General features: G+C 41.0%; 1 protein-coding gene across 1 annotated transcript; it reads left to right on the forward strand.

The window, feature by feature from the left end:
* The first annotated feature begins 617 nt into the window (after positions 1–617).
* LOC146701078 (uncharacterized) lies at positions 618–10,440 on the forward strand. Its single transcript, XM_085469284.1, has 2 exons — positions 618–755; positions 7,802–10,440. Exons 1-2 carry the CDS (start codon positions 618–620, stop codon positions 8,945–8,947), a joined length of 1,284 nt encoding a protein of 427 aa, XP_085325410.1. The 3' UTR covers positions 8,948–10,440.
* The last annotated feature ends 6,455 nt before the right edge of the window (positions 10,441–16,895 follow it).

Genomic DNA, 16,895 nt, shown 5'->3' on the forward strand with positions numbered 1-16,895 from the left:
TGCCATCTTGAACCAGGGAGGTTGTTCTTTATAATAAAGATAGCGTTTTGGTCTCTGAAGAAGAAAAACTGCCAGGCAGCTGCAAAGGCCCGTCCAACACAAGCAGCAGCACAGCAGACCTGGTCAAGTGGAATCGTCCCCAGAAGAAATTGACCAGTGCATTTTGAATCTCTCTGATTAATGCATCTGGAGGTTCCACAACAGTAGAATGGTGCCAGAGCACAGAGGTGGCCAAGATGTTAAAAACCAAAATTCTTCCCATGCAGGACAACTGCAGCTGGGCCCAACTCCATCGAGACAATCGGGCACTGATCTTTTCTGCTAGACCTTCCCAATTTTTCTTTTGGAATTCGTCTCTTCCCAGAAACACACTCAAGCATTTCATTCCATCCCTGTTACACTGTAGCCCCTCCAGTAAAGTGGGCTCCCTTATACCCTTTCAACAGAGGACCTTCACATTTGATCCAGTTGACGTCTGCAAAAGATGCTTTCTCGTATAATTCCAGTTTTATATGAGAGCGTTGATATCATTTTTAGTGGTTATAAAAACTGTAACATATTCAGGATACACAGACAGTCTCAGTGTGCTTCCTGCTCCTTCTGCAAAGTTCAACCCCATGAGTCCCTGTCTGAGGTGGTTTAAAAGGGGCCAGAGCATAGAGGATTCGGAAAAGGGGGATGTGGCGTGGAGGTGTAGTCTTTGGCTCTGCAATCACCCACAGATTTTCCTGGAAACCTTCCAGGCCACGGCAAAGGTATGCCAGTGGTCTCCCGCAGAATGGGCACCGTGGTTACTGCAGCTGCTGTTGCTATTGGGGGAGGCTCCGACAGCGGCTCTGAGCCTGCCATCAGCTTAGTTTTGAAGACAACTGCTGCGTGGTGCTGGATTGTTTGGGCCTCTCCCCGGAGGATCACTGGCGGCAGTTCCCAGCCATTCTGATGGCAGGGGAGGATTTGCCGTTCGCATGGCCCTGTCAGCTGTACAATGCGGCATCAAGGGGGCTGCAGCCTGGGCCATCAGAGGGGGACACATGCATGCTGGAAAAGGTGGTCCTAGAACAGTTTGTGGAGGGCTTGCACAGGGAAATGGCACACTGGGTCTGCTGTCTTAGACCGGTGAGCCTGGAAGCTGCAGTCATCCTTGCAGAGGATCCCCCAGGCCACCCGGGTGGGGGGAGCAGGGAGGCACAGCTGCTGCCACTCACTAATCAGATTCTCCCCTTTTCCAGTGAAGCTGGGCCTGCGAGGACAGCTGAGTTTAGAGTGGGGAAGCAGCTGAAAAGCTGACTGCCCAGAGTGACGAAAGAAAACGTATTATGCAAATAAACACTAAGAAACCTGAAGTTACGTGGGGTCCCTTCATTTTACAGTGTGAATGCTTGAATGAAGCCAGTTGCATAAGAGCGCTTCAACTGCTCATAGTAAAAAGCAGTAGCAGTACTATAAGAAACAGTCCATTTACCATTTACCAAACTCACCTCTTCAACAATAAAAACAAAAAAACCTGCCACTGCCACTCTTGTGTAAAGTTGGGTTTCTTGAAAGGAGCTATACCAATCTGTCAAAACAAAGTTATCATTATTAATGCTTAGTGACAGTGATGCCAGACACATTACTAAAGTATCTTTCCATGCATTTCTGAAGTGGCATAGTGCATAGTATTGTGCATCCAGCAAAGGATGGATGACATGTAAATACCATCATCTCAAGAGACTTGCTATTGAAAGTTAAACCTCGTGCAAAAAAAATTAGAAAGTGAACCCGACAAGCACTTAAAGGCAGTGAAGAGGAAGAAGTCCCATTTCACACAAGGAGACTTCCAAAAACATCAGGCTCATGGAGAAGCAGGCATCTGCAACCACTGGCTGGGGGAGTTTACAGGGAGTGCAGAATTATCAGGCAAGTTGTATTTTTGAGGGATAATTTTATTATTGAACAACAACCATGTTCTCAATGAACCCAAAAAACTCATTAATATCAAAGCTGAATGTTTTTGGAAGTAGTCTTTAGTTTGTTTTTAGTTTTAGCTATTTTAGGGGGATATCTGTGTGTGCAGGTGACTATTACTGTGCATAATTATTAGGCAACTTAACAAAAACAAATATATACCCATTTCAATTATTTATGTTCACCATCAACATTGTGTGCAGCAGCAACCACAGCCTCCCAGACACTGTTCAGAGAGGTGTACTGTTTTCCCTCCTTGTAAATCTCACATTTGATGATGGACCACAGGTTCTCAATGGGGTTCAGATCAGGTGAACAAGGAGGCCATGTCATTAGTTTTTCTTCTTTTATACCCTTTCTTGCCAGCCACGCTGTGGAGTACTTGGACGCGTGTGATGGAGCATTGTCCTGCATGGAAATCATGTTTTTCTTGAAGGATGCAGACTTCTTCCTGTACCACTGCTTGAAGAAGGTGTCTTCCAGAAACTGGCAGTAGGACTGGGAGTTGAGCTTGACTCCATCCTCAACCCGAAAAGGCCCCACAAGCTCATCTTTGATGATACCAGCCCAAACCAGTACTCCACCTCCACCTTGCTGGCATCTGAGTCGGACTGGAGCTCTCTGCCCTTTACCAATCCAGCCACGGGCCCATCCATCTGGCCCATCAAGACTCCCTCTCATTTCATCAGTCCATAAAACCTTAGAAAAACCAGTCTTGAGATATTTCTTGGCCCAGTCTTGACGTTTCAGCTTGTGTGTCTTGTTCAGTGGTGGTCGTCTTTCAGCCTTTCTTACCTTGGCCATGTCTCTGAGTATTGCACACCTTGTGCTTTTGGGCACTCCAGTGATGTTGCAGCTCTGAAATATGGCCAAACTGGTGGCAAGTGGCATCTTGGCAGCTGCACGCTTGACTTTTCTCAGTTCATGGGCAGTTATTTTGCGCCTTGGTTTTTCCACACGCTTCTTGCGACCCTGTTGACTATTTTGAATGAAACGCTTGATTGTTCGATGATCACGCTTCAGAAGCTTTGCAATTTTGAGACTGCTGCATCCCTCTGCAAGATATCTCACTATTTTTGACTTTTGTGAGCCTGTCAAGTCCTTCTTTTGACCCATTTTGCCAAAGGAAAGGACGTTGCCTAATAATTATGCACACCTGATATAGGGTGTTGATGTCATTAGACCACACCCCTTCTCATTACAGAGATGCACATCACCTAATATGCTTAATTGGTAGTAGGCTTTCGAGCCTATACAGCTTGGAGTAAGACAACATGCATGAAGAGGATGATGTGGACAAAATACTCATTTGCCTAATAATTCTGCACTCCCTGTAGTGCAAAGTTGAGAAGAGCAAACATGGAGGCATAACCACACGTGTTTTATGAACTTTATGTAGGATTCAATAAGCAGCATTTCTGCATTAAAATATCAAAATGTGGCATCCACACACATCCACACACACACACAACAGAGGGGAAAGAGAGCCACAAGAGGAGAGAAAAACAGAACGGCGAAGGAGTGAGACTGTGACAGCACCTTGACAGAAATAACCAGGAAACTTCAAGAACACATTATGTAGAGATCCATTGTCTAATTAAGAAAACAAAAATCACATGCTTCAAATTTACAGTTTAAACTGTAAATAGCAGTCCTTATAAAAATGTACTCTACTCCTCTCCCGTCTTGTCTTTCTAACGTAACACATTAATTAAAAAACTAACTCCATCTATTCCTACTCTTCTCTTCTCTTGAATGAAATGAGATGGACAAACACAAGCTGTGCAGGCAGGACCATAGGGTAACATTAATTAATTAACAGTTTTTGAAGTGCATCCATTGGATCTACTGGAAGGAATCGGAGGCTGTAGCACGTGAAAAATGATCCCACTCGAAATCACTACAACAAACTGTCCCTCAGGGTTAATTACTCATTAATTCAGAATTCCATTCTGCATCATTGCAGTCCCCTTTAACCCCTCATTTGTGTAATGGATTTGCATGCATGTCAGCCCATAGTTAAATTATTGTATAGTTTTTATAATGTGCTATAAGCATGTGTGCACTTTTATAGAGCTGTTTCTAATTTTGTTAAACTATGTATAATGACAATAAAGGCTTTCAATTCAATAAATGACAACAGACAACTTTCTGTCAAACAAATATTTGTTTAGTTTATTAAATGGTTATTAAAACTAGTATCACTCATTCACTCCTATGTTGTACACATGTAGCTGCCAATTTTTGTATTGGCAAGCACAAAGCAACAAAAAACGGAGATACTTGAAGCCTTCAAGTTCTAGCAACTCCTCCCAGGAACAGAATTGTCACTCCACCCTTTTCTGGCTGAGAACTATGGCCTCAGATGCAGCAATGTCTCTCTTGGACACTCCAGGGTACCACGCTGCTAACCAACACTCTCCACTCCCAAACCCTGGTATGAACCTTTCTGGAGAACTCCCCTGAAGTTGGATCACACCCTCTTGCCCCCCTTCTTAAAGGGGGAAACTGTCATCCCAGTCTGCCAATCCAAGGGCACTGTCCCCAACTTCTACATGCAGGGTTGTCAACCAAGATAACCCCATGATTTCCAGAGCATGACAACCTCAGGGCAAATCCTATCAACCCCATGGGCCCAGCCACCAAGGAGTTGTTTAACTACCTCAGTTACTTTACACAAGTGATAGTCATCCCTCTTGTTTACAGACTCTAGGGCTACGTTCACACTGCAGGCGAAAGCGCATCAAATCGGCCTTTTATTGACCCTGTGCAACCCATATCCCATCATGCTATGACAGTGTGAACGGCACTTTCATATGTGGTACTGAATCCGATACATATCTGATGTTTCAGAAAGCGACTGCTGTTTGATGGTCATGTCGCATTAAATCCGTCTTTTACGTCACTGACATGAGACAGATGCCAATTATCAGCGCCAGAGAAGACATCGTGAACGCTTCCTGGCCATCCGGTGAAACTGTTGGGAAGACAACGTTGGAGAAACGTGAACATTTTATTTGTTCTGTATAATCTGCAGATTCTGACAGAAATCTATCCTTTAAAGCAGCGCTCCTCTAAAACAGCAATCAGGATCATTATTAGGCCAAATGTAAATAACAAAATAATTTTATAACTTAAAGCAAAAGTGGGAAACGCAAAGTCTGAAACAAGTCTTTATATTAAGGCCATCAGTCAAACATACTATTTGCTCTTGGTCTAAACAGAGCGCGTTGTGTGTGACGTCTTCTTTTGCGCATGCGGCCGCTTTGAGCGTTCACACTAGAGCGCGTTTGCTGTCGCATTTTATTTGTAGTGTGAACGAGCAGACAAAAAAATCGGATTTGATCACAAAATCGGAATTGAGCATTAAGACCTGCAGAGTGAACGTAGTCTTAGTCTTCCTACCTTCTGACACACCTTCCTTCCTTCTCCTGTCTGTGTTCTCAGTTAAAGTCAGCAGCATCCATCCTAACTGTACACACTGAGAGCAGCAAGGAACTTCTTCCTCCTGACAGTTTTCCAGAATCACCTCTAGGCCACCTGAAAACTTTGCTCAGTGGGGTCACAGAACTCCTCCCGTTCGTATTCAAGTGTTTGCTTCAGCTATTTTCTGAATCAGCTACTCCTGTCAGCTCCCTCTAGAGTCCCACGACCCAAACAAACTTGTTAGAACTTTTTCAGCTTAAAATTCCCTTCACCTCTGGCATCCATCTATTTCTGGAGTTTCCACTATCAACCAACTCAATACAGCCTCAGCAATGGAACGGGGTCCATTCAGACTCAATATCCCCAACCTCCCTCAGAATGCTTTTGAAGTTTCATCCATTCTTTTGTTCTTTCATACACAATTCAGGGTAGCCGGGGTCCTGGGGTGTAATCCAAGCTAATCTCACAGGGTGAGAGTGATGTTAATATCATAGATCACTAGGATTCATCTGTTATGCAGACAATGCATTAATAGGGGCCAATAGGTTTTTAATTTTCATGCTAAATAAATAGCTAGTTATCAGATGTGTGTGCATAAATGAGGTAGACAGTAACACATATAATTTGGCAATATACTGTACTGAAAGTCGAGAAATACTTCCCAAACATAGTTATCAGAAAGACAACGCGGTGTTTTTGATGATCTTTGGTCCTACTCTGCGTTAGTGTGTACTGTGTTAACCTGTACCAAATGGACGCGGGTCCTGGATGCAGAGTCCTGAGCATTTAGTTAAAATTAGATTTTGTTTAATGCCGCTCTTTGTGAGGCTTTCAAACAGCGAGTTCTGGACAGAAGCCACTATTTCATAATACAGACACTTCTAGTTGTGAAATATTCCTTCAAGTCAGTGCTAGACCATCTTTGTGCTGAATTAAGAGCTCATTTCAGCAAAGTCTTCCTCTACTTAACTCAAGCACATTGTCTCCATATCACATTTGACAGGATTGTTTGTTTTCCTCCTCCTCTTGTTAATACCAATATGACTTTTATCCATGGTGCTCTGGACACATGCAGGATGTAAGGCCACTGTTATTTCCTGAGGACAGAGCCGTACTGATAAACAGCAGTGATTTGCTCAGCGTTTGACAGTTTGCTTATTTCATTTTTCCTCCTAGGACTCCTCATCAGTTAATTTCAACACGGCAGCCTCAGAAGCCCGAGTCTTTGGGGAAATGTCATTTTTAATTAATTCCCAGGTCTTTTAAGATAAGCAGCTAGTCGTTAATTTCACCCAGGGCGTAACGTTGTCAGGGGCCCAGAAGCATGACGTATGTCTGTCAAGATTAATTACTATGCAAAAACAGCTCTCTTTTTTCTTCTTGCCTTTCCCCTTGTATACAGGAGTGCCTAACTGACCAGCTAACAAAAAGTGCTGTCTGAATGGGCAAAGTAACAGTCCCTGGATGATACTGTGTGTGATTCATGTGGCATGTTGAAAATATTTTTATGATGTCAGTCAGATATTTTCAGGGAACTCTGAATATCCAGTGGAAAATCTCAAAAATGATTAACATTAAATTATCCCTATGATCTGTTTAAATATGTATAATTTATTTATTTGATTTTATTATTTTTGCCATTACTGGATAGAGACAGCAAAAACACACAGGAAGACTGGGAGAGAGAGAGGGGGACGACACGGGCTGCAGGTTGTACTCGAACGCTGCTTTCCGACCATGTGCATGTGGCCTGAACTTGCTGCTGAACTAAACTAGCACCGCTTCTTTATATTTTTAATAATAATAGTAAAAACTTTAGTTTTAGCATTAGCAGTAATTTATATATTGCCTTTTCAGAAACCCAAGAGCATAAAAAAACCAAAGTATATAAACAAACAAAACGTCTAGAGGTTCAAGATTTTGTTAAAGTGGTGAGATTATATTGTAATATTAAATATACTATATACATAATATTGTTTTACAAAACATTATACAGAAATGTGCAGTGTGATTGGAATGCGAGCACCTAATGGCTTAGCTATGTATGAGCACTAACGCAGGTTTGGAACAGCCGCTGAGCAGGAAAATGCTACGAATAAATTGAAAGAGCCACAACCCAGGTTTGAGTTGTCTTTCTCATTATAACCATGGCAATATCAAACCTCCTCTTTATTAAATCACACAGGTGTCGTTTTTGTTATTACTGAGGTCTAAGGAGATCATAAAAAATGATTCAAAGCATGTGTGATAACAACATGGCCAACTGTCCATGGCTAGCTGGTGAACATTAGTAACTACATCTCACTAACTTTATGTAACTGAAGGTTTCATTTTTCAAAAATTGTGTCTCTGTGAGTTTGCATGTTGACTGTGTTCTCATATGAATTTTGTAATTAAGGATTTTCCTTTGTTTTTTCCTCTTCCACAGAGAGCTGTTAACCACTTCGTGAGTGGAATCCAGCAATATCAGGCCGTATTATTGGAGCACCTAAAACAACAAATGAGTGACATGATTGAGAGACATTCTGGGGACCTGGATCAACTAAAGAGTGATGCAGTGGGGGTATTTGACCAGTTTGTTGACCCTTTCACTCAAATTGCTTCCACCCATTTGCAGGACAAGACCATCAAAGAACTGTTAAAACCAGTTGAACCAGAGATTATTGTCACAAAACAAACAGTCTGTTATTCGAAGCGTGGAGACTCCAGAGTTCTTGCCATTAAAGACCATTGTTTTCATTACATACCGTTGGTGAAAAGTTTGGAGCAGCTGCTATCACATCCAAGAATGCTTGCAATGATTGATGAGAGGCCAAAGCCATGCAAGGATGGCTTTCTTCATGATTTCATTGATGGAGACATTTTTAAGTGGCACCCACTGTTTATTAAAGTCCCTACAGCATTACAGTTGATTTTATATACAGATGAAATTGAACTATGCAATCCTCTTGGATCTCGGGCAAACAAGAACAAGCTGTTATTGATTTATTACACCTTAGGTAACATCAGCCCTAAGTACAGATCAAGACTTCCTGCTATTCGTCTGCTTGCCATGGTAAAATCAAAAGATCTTTCCCGTTGTGGTATAGATGAGATATTTGAGAGGATTAACCGTGACTTAATTGAGCTGTGTGATGGTGTCCAAGTTGTCACTGCAAGTGGTGAGAGGACAATTCATGGGGCACTCATATCTGTGTGTGGAGACACTCTAGCTCAGCATGAAGTGGCTGGATTTAAGGAAGGAGTGGGTTTTGCCTACAGTAAATGCAGGCACTGCAAATGCCACTTTGAAGACATGCAGGAAAAATTTAATGAAGATTTTTTTGTTAAAAGGACCATGGCCAGTCATAACAGGCAATGTAATGACATTGAGAAGGCAAGTACGGACTTTCTGAAAGACAAACTAAAAATAACGTATGGTATAAACAGGAGAAGCAAGTTAACAGACTCTCCTCACGTTGATATAATCAATCAAACCCCGCAAGACATCATGCATGTTATCCTTGAAGGCGTTGCCCCATATGAAATCAAATGTGTTTTAAAGAATCTTGTGCTTTCAGGGCAAATGAACTAAGATTCATTCAATAGTGCAATTTTGTGTTTCCCTTATTTTCCTGTTGATGTGAGGGATAAGCCTTGCCCCTATCTGTCAGTACGCTGTCATCAAATGACAATAAATTGAAACAGTCAGCTGGGCAGATGCTGGTTTTGTTGAAGATCCTTCCATTTCTTATGGACAAAATTGGAGAAAATCATTACACACAAATGCTACGTAACATGTTAGAGATCATAAAAATTCTGTTTTCACCTATTATTGCTGTCTCAACTCTCTCCAGATTGAAGCTTTTAATAGAGCAGCATTTAAAACATTTCAAACAACTGTTTCCAGATGAAAATATTATACCTAAACAGCATTATTTACTGCATCTTCCTTCTCAGATTAAGGCTCTTGGTCCTACAGTGAGGCATATGTGTATGCGTTTTGAGTCAAAACATTGTTTCTTCAAGCAGTGGGCTCTGAAAAGTAGTTTTAAGAATATTTGTAAATCTCTTGTGAAGCACAACCAACTTTATGAATGTAGTCAGAACGTGCATGAGAAACATCCCATTTTTTCAAGTGAAGTCGACATGGTTCCAGCCAAAGAGGTGAAAAATGTTCATTATGTAGAAGGCAAGATTAAAGACTTCATTGAGCAAGTTGAACATGTAGTTTCTGTACAGTGGATTATGCTACATGGAAATATACATTCATGTGAAAAATCTTTGGTTATTTCTGATGTCATAAATGATGCTCCAGAGTTTGCACTTGTTAAAAACATCTATATTGTAAATGCATCTGTGTATTGTTTTGAATGCCAGCCTCTCTCTACAGTTGGGTGGAATGATCAATATTTAGCTTATGAGGTAGAAGTTCCCTGTCTAGCTCAGGCAAATATTTTTGTGGATGCTGGAAATCTTGTTGATTATACAGCATACCACTATGTAAACTTTAATAACAGCAAGTACATTCCAGTGAAGTATGATCTAACTGACATCATCAAACATTATTCTTGAGTCTTTTGTGAATATGTGGGCTGAAATAAGGTTTTTAAAGACTGGCAAAAAAATTGTTCTATTTACTTTTTATTTTACTTTTGGCGCAATCTGTTCAGTGAGGGAAACAATTTCAGTGTTTTGCCTCTTTTTCAATGTCACATTGATATGGTTTGACTGGTATGTAAGAAAAATAAATACACTGTGCTTAAGATACTAAGACTCATAATAATGCAATGTTGGGCATGATATTAACCTGCAGTTCTCAATAAAGTAGATTTGATGTCCTGATTCAAGTTAGGTCTATTTCTTGAAACAAGATGATACATCTTTTACAAATAACACAGCAGCTTAAAACGTTTATGAAATGCCAAAAAAGCTTGTTTCGTGTGAGATATGACTCAAAACAATATGTTTTCAAGAGTTTTTCACTTAACAAGATATCCAAGATGCACTGTCTAAAAACAAGTTCCTATATCTCACTGAAACGTTACTCTTTAGCTGATTATGGCTTATTTTAAGTGTGATTAGATATTTTGACTTGAAATAAGACAAATATACTTGGTAAGATTTTGAGTTTTTGCAGTGTACCTAACTTGCTTCTGTGCTGACTTACTTCAAGATTGAAGATTCTTTATTTGTCACATGTCACACTAGTACAACACACTGTGAAGTGTGTCCTGAACTGCTCCTTGACTGTGTGAAACTTTATAAACAATAAGTAAATTGAGCAACGTTAATCACAGGGGAGCAAAGGTCATTCCTGGGGATGTCAGGGAAACAATCCTCCAGTTACACTGAAGGCAGAAAATCCACTTAGATGATGTTGGGATTAAATTATTTGACGTGCCTCAATTCTATGCTTTATATGAACTAAAATGCCATATTACCATATAGTGTGGTATTAAGTGGACACGGCCCTGAAAATAGAGGCATTAGACTACGTGTGCTCGGGGAGTAGAAAGCTGTAGACTCTCACTCACGCTTGCCTGGGAAAACGTAGATAAGACGGGACCATCTCTGGTGGAAAGTTACTGAGACACTGTCGTTTAGACTAGAGTGAGAGAGCTTCTGTAATAAAATTGTCAGGGGAACACCAGCACTTTGAGATCCGCGGCCACGTGTCATGCAGGACGCATCTCCCTCCTAGAAGTAATAGAGTGTGAAATGGTCTACTGAGCAGTGTTTTGTCTTCCATCGGATGCCTCGGAGGAATCAAAAGAACTTGATTGTGTTGATATTTAACAAGGAAGAGAAGAGTGAGATCCCTCACAGTGAATGTTGAAGATTTCCTTTGATTTCCAGGGATGTTCTCCCTGCGGTGGAGGATGAACAGGTAGGTGGAGGTGAGTGGTCCAGGTGAAATGGGAGGGAAACTGGAAGCTGGATTATCTTGGCAGGGCTGCAGTGAGTTAAACAGGTCAACACGATTTGGCCTGTTGCCGCTTGAGAGAGGCAGACTATCTGGCAAAACCTCGATAGATCAGCTGGTCCTCACATACTGGCATTAATGATGATGATCAGCAGCAGATGTGTCAGGCTGAGGATCTGGAACAGAGAGCTCTGCCCAATAGGTAGGATTCTGCAGGAAGCTTGCTCAGGAGAAGGAGAAACTGGACCAACCTGCTCCCTCATGACAGTTATTTGTTTTTCTAAAACTAATGGTGTAATGGATTAGTAGAGCTAATCAAGCGGTAGACGCAAATTTAACAATTTCTTTTCTTTATTTATTGAGTAAGCCCAAATATACTTAAATCTAAATTGAGACTGAAAAAAGCAACCTCCACCCATGAGCCTATTGTATGGATTTTGTAATTTAGATTTTCACACCTGGATTTGAAATTGGATTATCATAGATATGCATTAAGTTAAATATTTGGGTCAACAAAGAGTGTTGGAGAATATGTAGATGTCAATGAATGTTAGTGGTTTTCCAATTATCTCCTTCGATGATGTGGAGGGAGGGAGATGATCAGGGAGGGAGAGTGCTTTCAACATTAAATTCAATTCAAATCAATTTGATTTTGAAACTACCAATTGACAACAACAGACATTAAATATGGGCCTTTTATTTGATGCATCACAAATTTACAGAGGGGTGTAAATGAAGGTAAATATGTTGCAAAATGAAAGAGCTTGTAGAATAAAAAGTGAGAATACACCTGGGACAGGACAGATGTGAGACCTTGGGTCGTCCTTACTGAATTGTGCATAGGCTTTATTAAAATGTTCCATGGTGATAAAACTGAAACTGTTCAATATTATAAACACTTAGGATGCTGGCTGGATGTTATTTTCACACATTCACAACTTGTAAGATCATTGTACAGTCCACAATTTTATCTGCACCTGTTTAGTCATAGTTGTTGTGATGTTTATATGAATCTATATCCAAGCCAGTTCATTCTGTGCATCACAGTGCACGATTGTGTCTTAAATGAAAAAGAAGTTTGACTACAGTGGCCCTAAGAGGCCAGATGGACTGCAACTTCAGAAAACACCAGCAATATGAAAAACGCTGCAAAAGTGCACAAAACACAACGGAAATAGGAAAAAGAACAACAAATAGGAAAAAACACAGCGGAAGTGTTTCTGGGGAAACAATAACCCGACGGACCAGTTGCAGGAAGCTCGTGACTACCAGTTGTCAGGTGACCATTTTGGCAGCAACATGAACAGCGCCACTGTAAGCGGCAATGTAGAAACTTTTAAGCCATCGGAGTTAATTTAATTTCTCTTTAATTCGCATGACATCGAGCTGTATATAAAAAAAAAAAGGTTAAATATTACCGACCCCTATAATGTTGTTGTTCTTTTTCCTATTTCCGTTGTGTTTTGTGTGCTTTTGCAGCGTTTTTCTTATTGCTGGTGTTTTCTGAAGTTGCAGTCCGTCTGGCCTCTCAGGGCCACCGTAGTTGACCCTCCCTAGCAAATCTAAAAGAGCAGTGCTGTATGATTTTTATTGACAAGGATCAGCTGCAAAGACTGTGTCAGGGTGCTGCTTGGCAAGCAGGACTCAATCGCAGGACTCTGTTCAGTGAATTTATTAACAAGGTGATGTGTATGGGCAGAACGTTGTGCCATCAGAAACTGAATTTGAATAAGTTAAATTCAAATTTGAATTGCTCAGATTGAATCTGAATTGTAACTTGAATAAATGCTTTTTAAAACTGAATTTGAATTAGCCTAATTTGAAATTCAGTAAATAGTTTTGAAAATGATCATCACTAAATTGAAATTGAATTTTATATTTTGAAAATGAATTCATTTCCTTTGAAACTGTATTTTATCCTTTAAAAATGTAGCTCTCAAGTTGGGATGCTGTGTAAGAGATAGATAGATAGATAGATAGATAGACAGATAGATAGATAGATAGATAGATAGATAGATAGATAGATAGATAGATAGATAGATAGATAGATAGATAGATAGATAGATAAATCTAAATTACAATGGTTTGGATATTCATTTGCATGTTTCCCTACTTTAGTGATCTCTGCAAGCATACAGGGCTCTGAGAGTGTACAAGATGAGAACCCGAATTCTACAGTCGATCATATTTGTCAAAGCTGAACCCAGGGCTAACTATGCTAATTAGTGTTTTTTGCTACAATAAGCATAAAAGTTACTGTACGGCTATCATTTGTTAACATGACTACTAACTTACTACATAACTACTACGCCTTCCTGGAAAGCATCATGACCTTCTCCATCACCTGCTGGTTCCACTCCCTCAGCCTTCAGAACAGGAACAGACTGCAGCACACTGCATCAGTGTGCTCTAAAACCATTGGACTGCCTGTCAGAGCTCTGGCTCAGGTTTTCAGCCAACAGGCCCTTAGACAGGCAGCCAGAATCATCAACGACCCCGCTCACATTCTTCACCCCGCATTTCAATGGCTCCCCTCTGGGCGACGCCTCCGCTGCATTTCCTGCAGGACTGAGAGGAGGAGGAGGAGAACCACCTTTGTCCCCAAAGCCACCCTGCTTTTTAACTCCAGCCGATAAGAACATTTCCCACACCCATGAACATAAACTACACTCTTCTTACACCACTGACACTTTATTCACCTTCAGTCACCTTAATTTTTAAAACTGTGTAATAAAACTGTATATACTGTATATTCTGTGTATTTATTATTTCACTCCTATTGCTTGTGCTTACTGTACTTATCTTCAACGTATGCTGCTCGGTTGTTTGTTAATTGCCCCTTGGGGATAAATAAAGTCTTCTGAATCTGGATCTGAATCTGAATGACACTTGTTCTTATACATGTAATACATTTATTACCAACCTGAGAGTTTATCCACTGGTCACTTCTGAGGTCTTAATCCAGCTCAAGACGCTGTAGATTCCCGTCAGTAACACTTTTGGTTCGCTGGTAAAACGTAGTTCTATTAATCTGCGCTCGATTACTCTGGAACCGGAACCAGATGTAGTCCCAAAAAACTGAATTTTGGAACTTAAATTGAATTGTAGAACTGAAACTGAATGGTGAGAAGGAAAATTCTCTTCATTCAATCCAGAATGACATTTAAAAATCTTCTAATCACGTACCAGGTCTTGAATAAAAGGGCCTCATCTTATCTTAATGACCTTATAGAACTGTATCATCCCATTAGAGCTCTTGACTCTCAGACTGCGCGCTTTCTTGTGGTTCCAAGTAAAGTGGGAGGCAGAGCCTTCAGTTTTCAGGCCCCTCTTCTGATTAAAGATTCAAGATTCAAGATTCTTTATTTGTCACGTGCATGGTTATACAGGTTCAGTGGGGCAAAAAAGTATTTAGTCAGCCACCGATTGTGCAAGTTCCCCCACTTAAAATGATGACAGAGGTCAGTAATTTGCACCAGAGGTACACTTCAACTGTGAGAGACAGAATGTGAAAAAAAAATCCATGAATCCACATGGTAGGATTTGTAAAGAATTTATTGGTAAATCAGGGTGGAAAATAAGTATTTGGTCAGTAACAAAAATACAACTCAATACTTTGTAACATAACCTTTGTTGGCAATAACAGAGGTCAAACGTTTACTATAGGTCTTTACCAGGTTTGCACACACAGTAGGATTTGTAAAGAATTTATTCGTAAATTAGGGTGGAAAATAAGTATTTGGTCACCTCAAACAAGGAAAATCTCTGGCTCTCACAGACCTGTAACGTCTTCTGTAAGAAGCTTTTCTGTCCCCCACTCGTTACCTGTATGAATGGCACCTGTTTGAACTCATCATCTGTATAAAAGACACCTGTCCACAGCCTCAAACAGTCAGACTCCAAACTCCGCCATGGCCAAGACCAAAGAGCTTTCGAAGGACACCAGGAAAAGTATTGTAGACCTGCACCAGACTGGGAAGAGTGAATCTACAATAGGCAAGCAGCTTGGTGTGAAAAAATCAACTGTGGGAGCAATCATCAGAAAATGGAAGACATACAAGACCACTGATAATCTCCCACGATCTGGGGCTCCACGCAAGATCTCATCCCGTGGGGTCAAAATGATCATGAGAACGGTGAGCAAAGATCCCAGAACCACACGGGGGGACCTGGTGAATGACCTGCAGAGAGCTGGGACCAAAGTAACAAAGGTCACCATCAGTAACACACTACAACGGCAGGGAATCAAATCCCGCAGTGCCAGACGTGTTCCGCTGCTGAAGCCAGTGCATGTCCAGGCCCGTCTGAAGTTTGCCAGAGAGCACATGGATGATACAGCAGAGGATTGGGAGAATGTCATGTGGTCAGATGAAACCAAAGTAGAACTTTGTGGTATAAACTCAACTCGTCGTGTTTGGAGGAAGAAGAATACTGAGTTGCATCCCAAGAACACCATACCTACTGTGAAGCATGGGGGTGGAAACATCATGCTATGGGGCTGTTTTTCTGCCAAGGGGACAGGACGACTGATCCGTGTTAAGGACAGAATGAATGGGGCCATGTATCGTGAGATTTTGAGCCAAAACCTCCTTCCATCAGTGAGAACTTTGAAGATGAAACGAGGCTGGGTCTTCCAACATGACAATGATCCAAAACACACCGCCCGGGCAACAAAGGAGTGGCTCCGTAAGAAGCATTTGAAAGTCCTGGAGTGGCCTAGCCAGTCTCCAGACCTCAACCCCATAGAAAATCTGTGGCGGGAGTTGGAGTTCCTTCCTAGTTAAATTTACCCTTTTTAATTTTTCATATTTATTTCCTATCTTATTCATAGCCTTTCCTTTTTTGTTTTCTTTAGGTCACGAGCAGTTGTCCAAGCATTTCACTACATATCGTACTGTGTATGACTGTGTACGTGACAAATAAAATTTGAATTTGAATTTGAAGTCCGTGTTGCTCGGCGACAGCCCCAAAACATCACTGCTCTCGAGAAGATCTGCATGGAGGAATGGGCCAAAATACCAGCTACTGTGTGTGCAAACCTGGTAAAGACCTATAGTAAACGTTTGACCTCTGTTATTGCCAACAAAGGTTATGTTACAAAGTATTGAGTTGTATTTTTGTTATTGACCAAATACTTATTTTCCACCCTGATTTACGAATAAATTCTTTACAAATCCTACCATGTGGATTCATGGATTTTTTTTTCACATTCTGTCTCTCACAGTTGACGTGTACCTCTGGTGCAAATTACTGACCTCTGTCATCATTTTAAGTGGGGGAACTTGCACAATCGGTGGCTGACTAAATACTTTTTTGCCCCACTGTATAACACTGTCAGGGGTCGTGGTGTGGAGCAAAGGAAAAGAGGACTCAAACGCAGGACTTGTTGATGAGTGACAAACTGAAGGCCTAAATACACCGGCTGAATAATGACTGATTGGAGACGGGTGAGTAAACAGCTGAACATAATCGAACCAATGACACACAGACGTAACAGGAACAGAACAACAGGAAATGAGAACGAGTGACAAAATAAACTGAACCTGAACAAACTGAAAACACTGGGTCACTGACCCAGGAACCCTGACAAACATGCAGTTAAATGTGACCTGATACG

The sequence above is a fragment of the Copadichromis virginalis genome, linkage group LG9 (assembly GCF_057382275.1).
Source record: "Copadichromis virginalis isolate Kocher_CV1m ecotype Utaka linkage group LG9, C_Virginalis_male_GT1.1, whole genome shotgun sequence".
Classification (NCBI taxonomy): Eukaryota; Metazoa; Chordata; class Actinopteri; order Cichliformes; family Cichlidae; genus Copadichromis; species Copadichromis virginalis.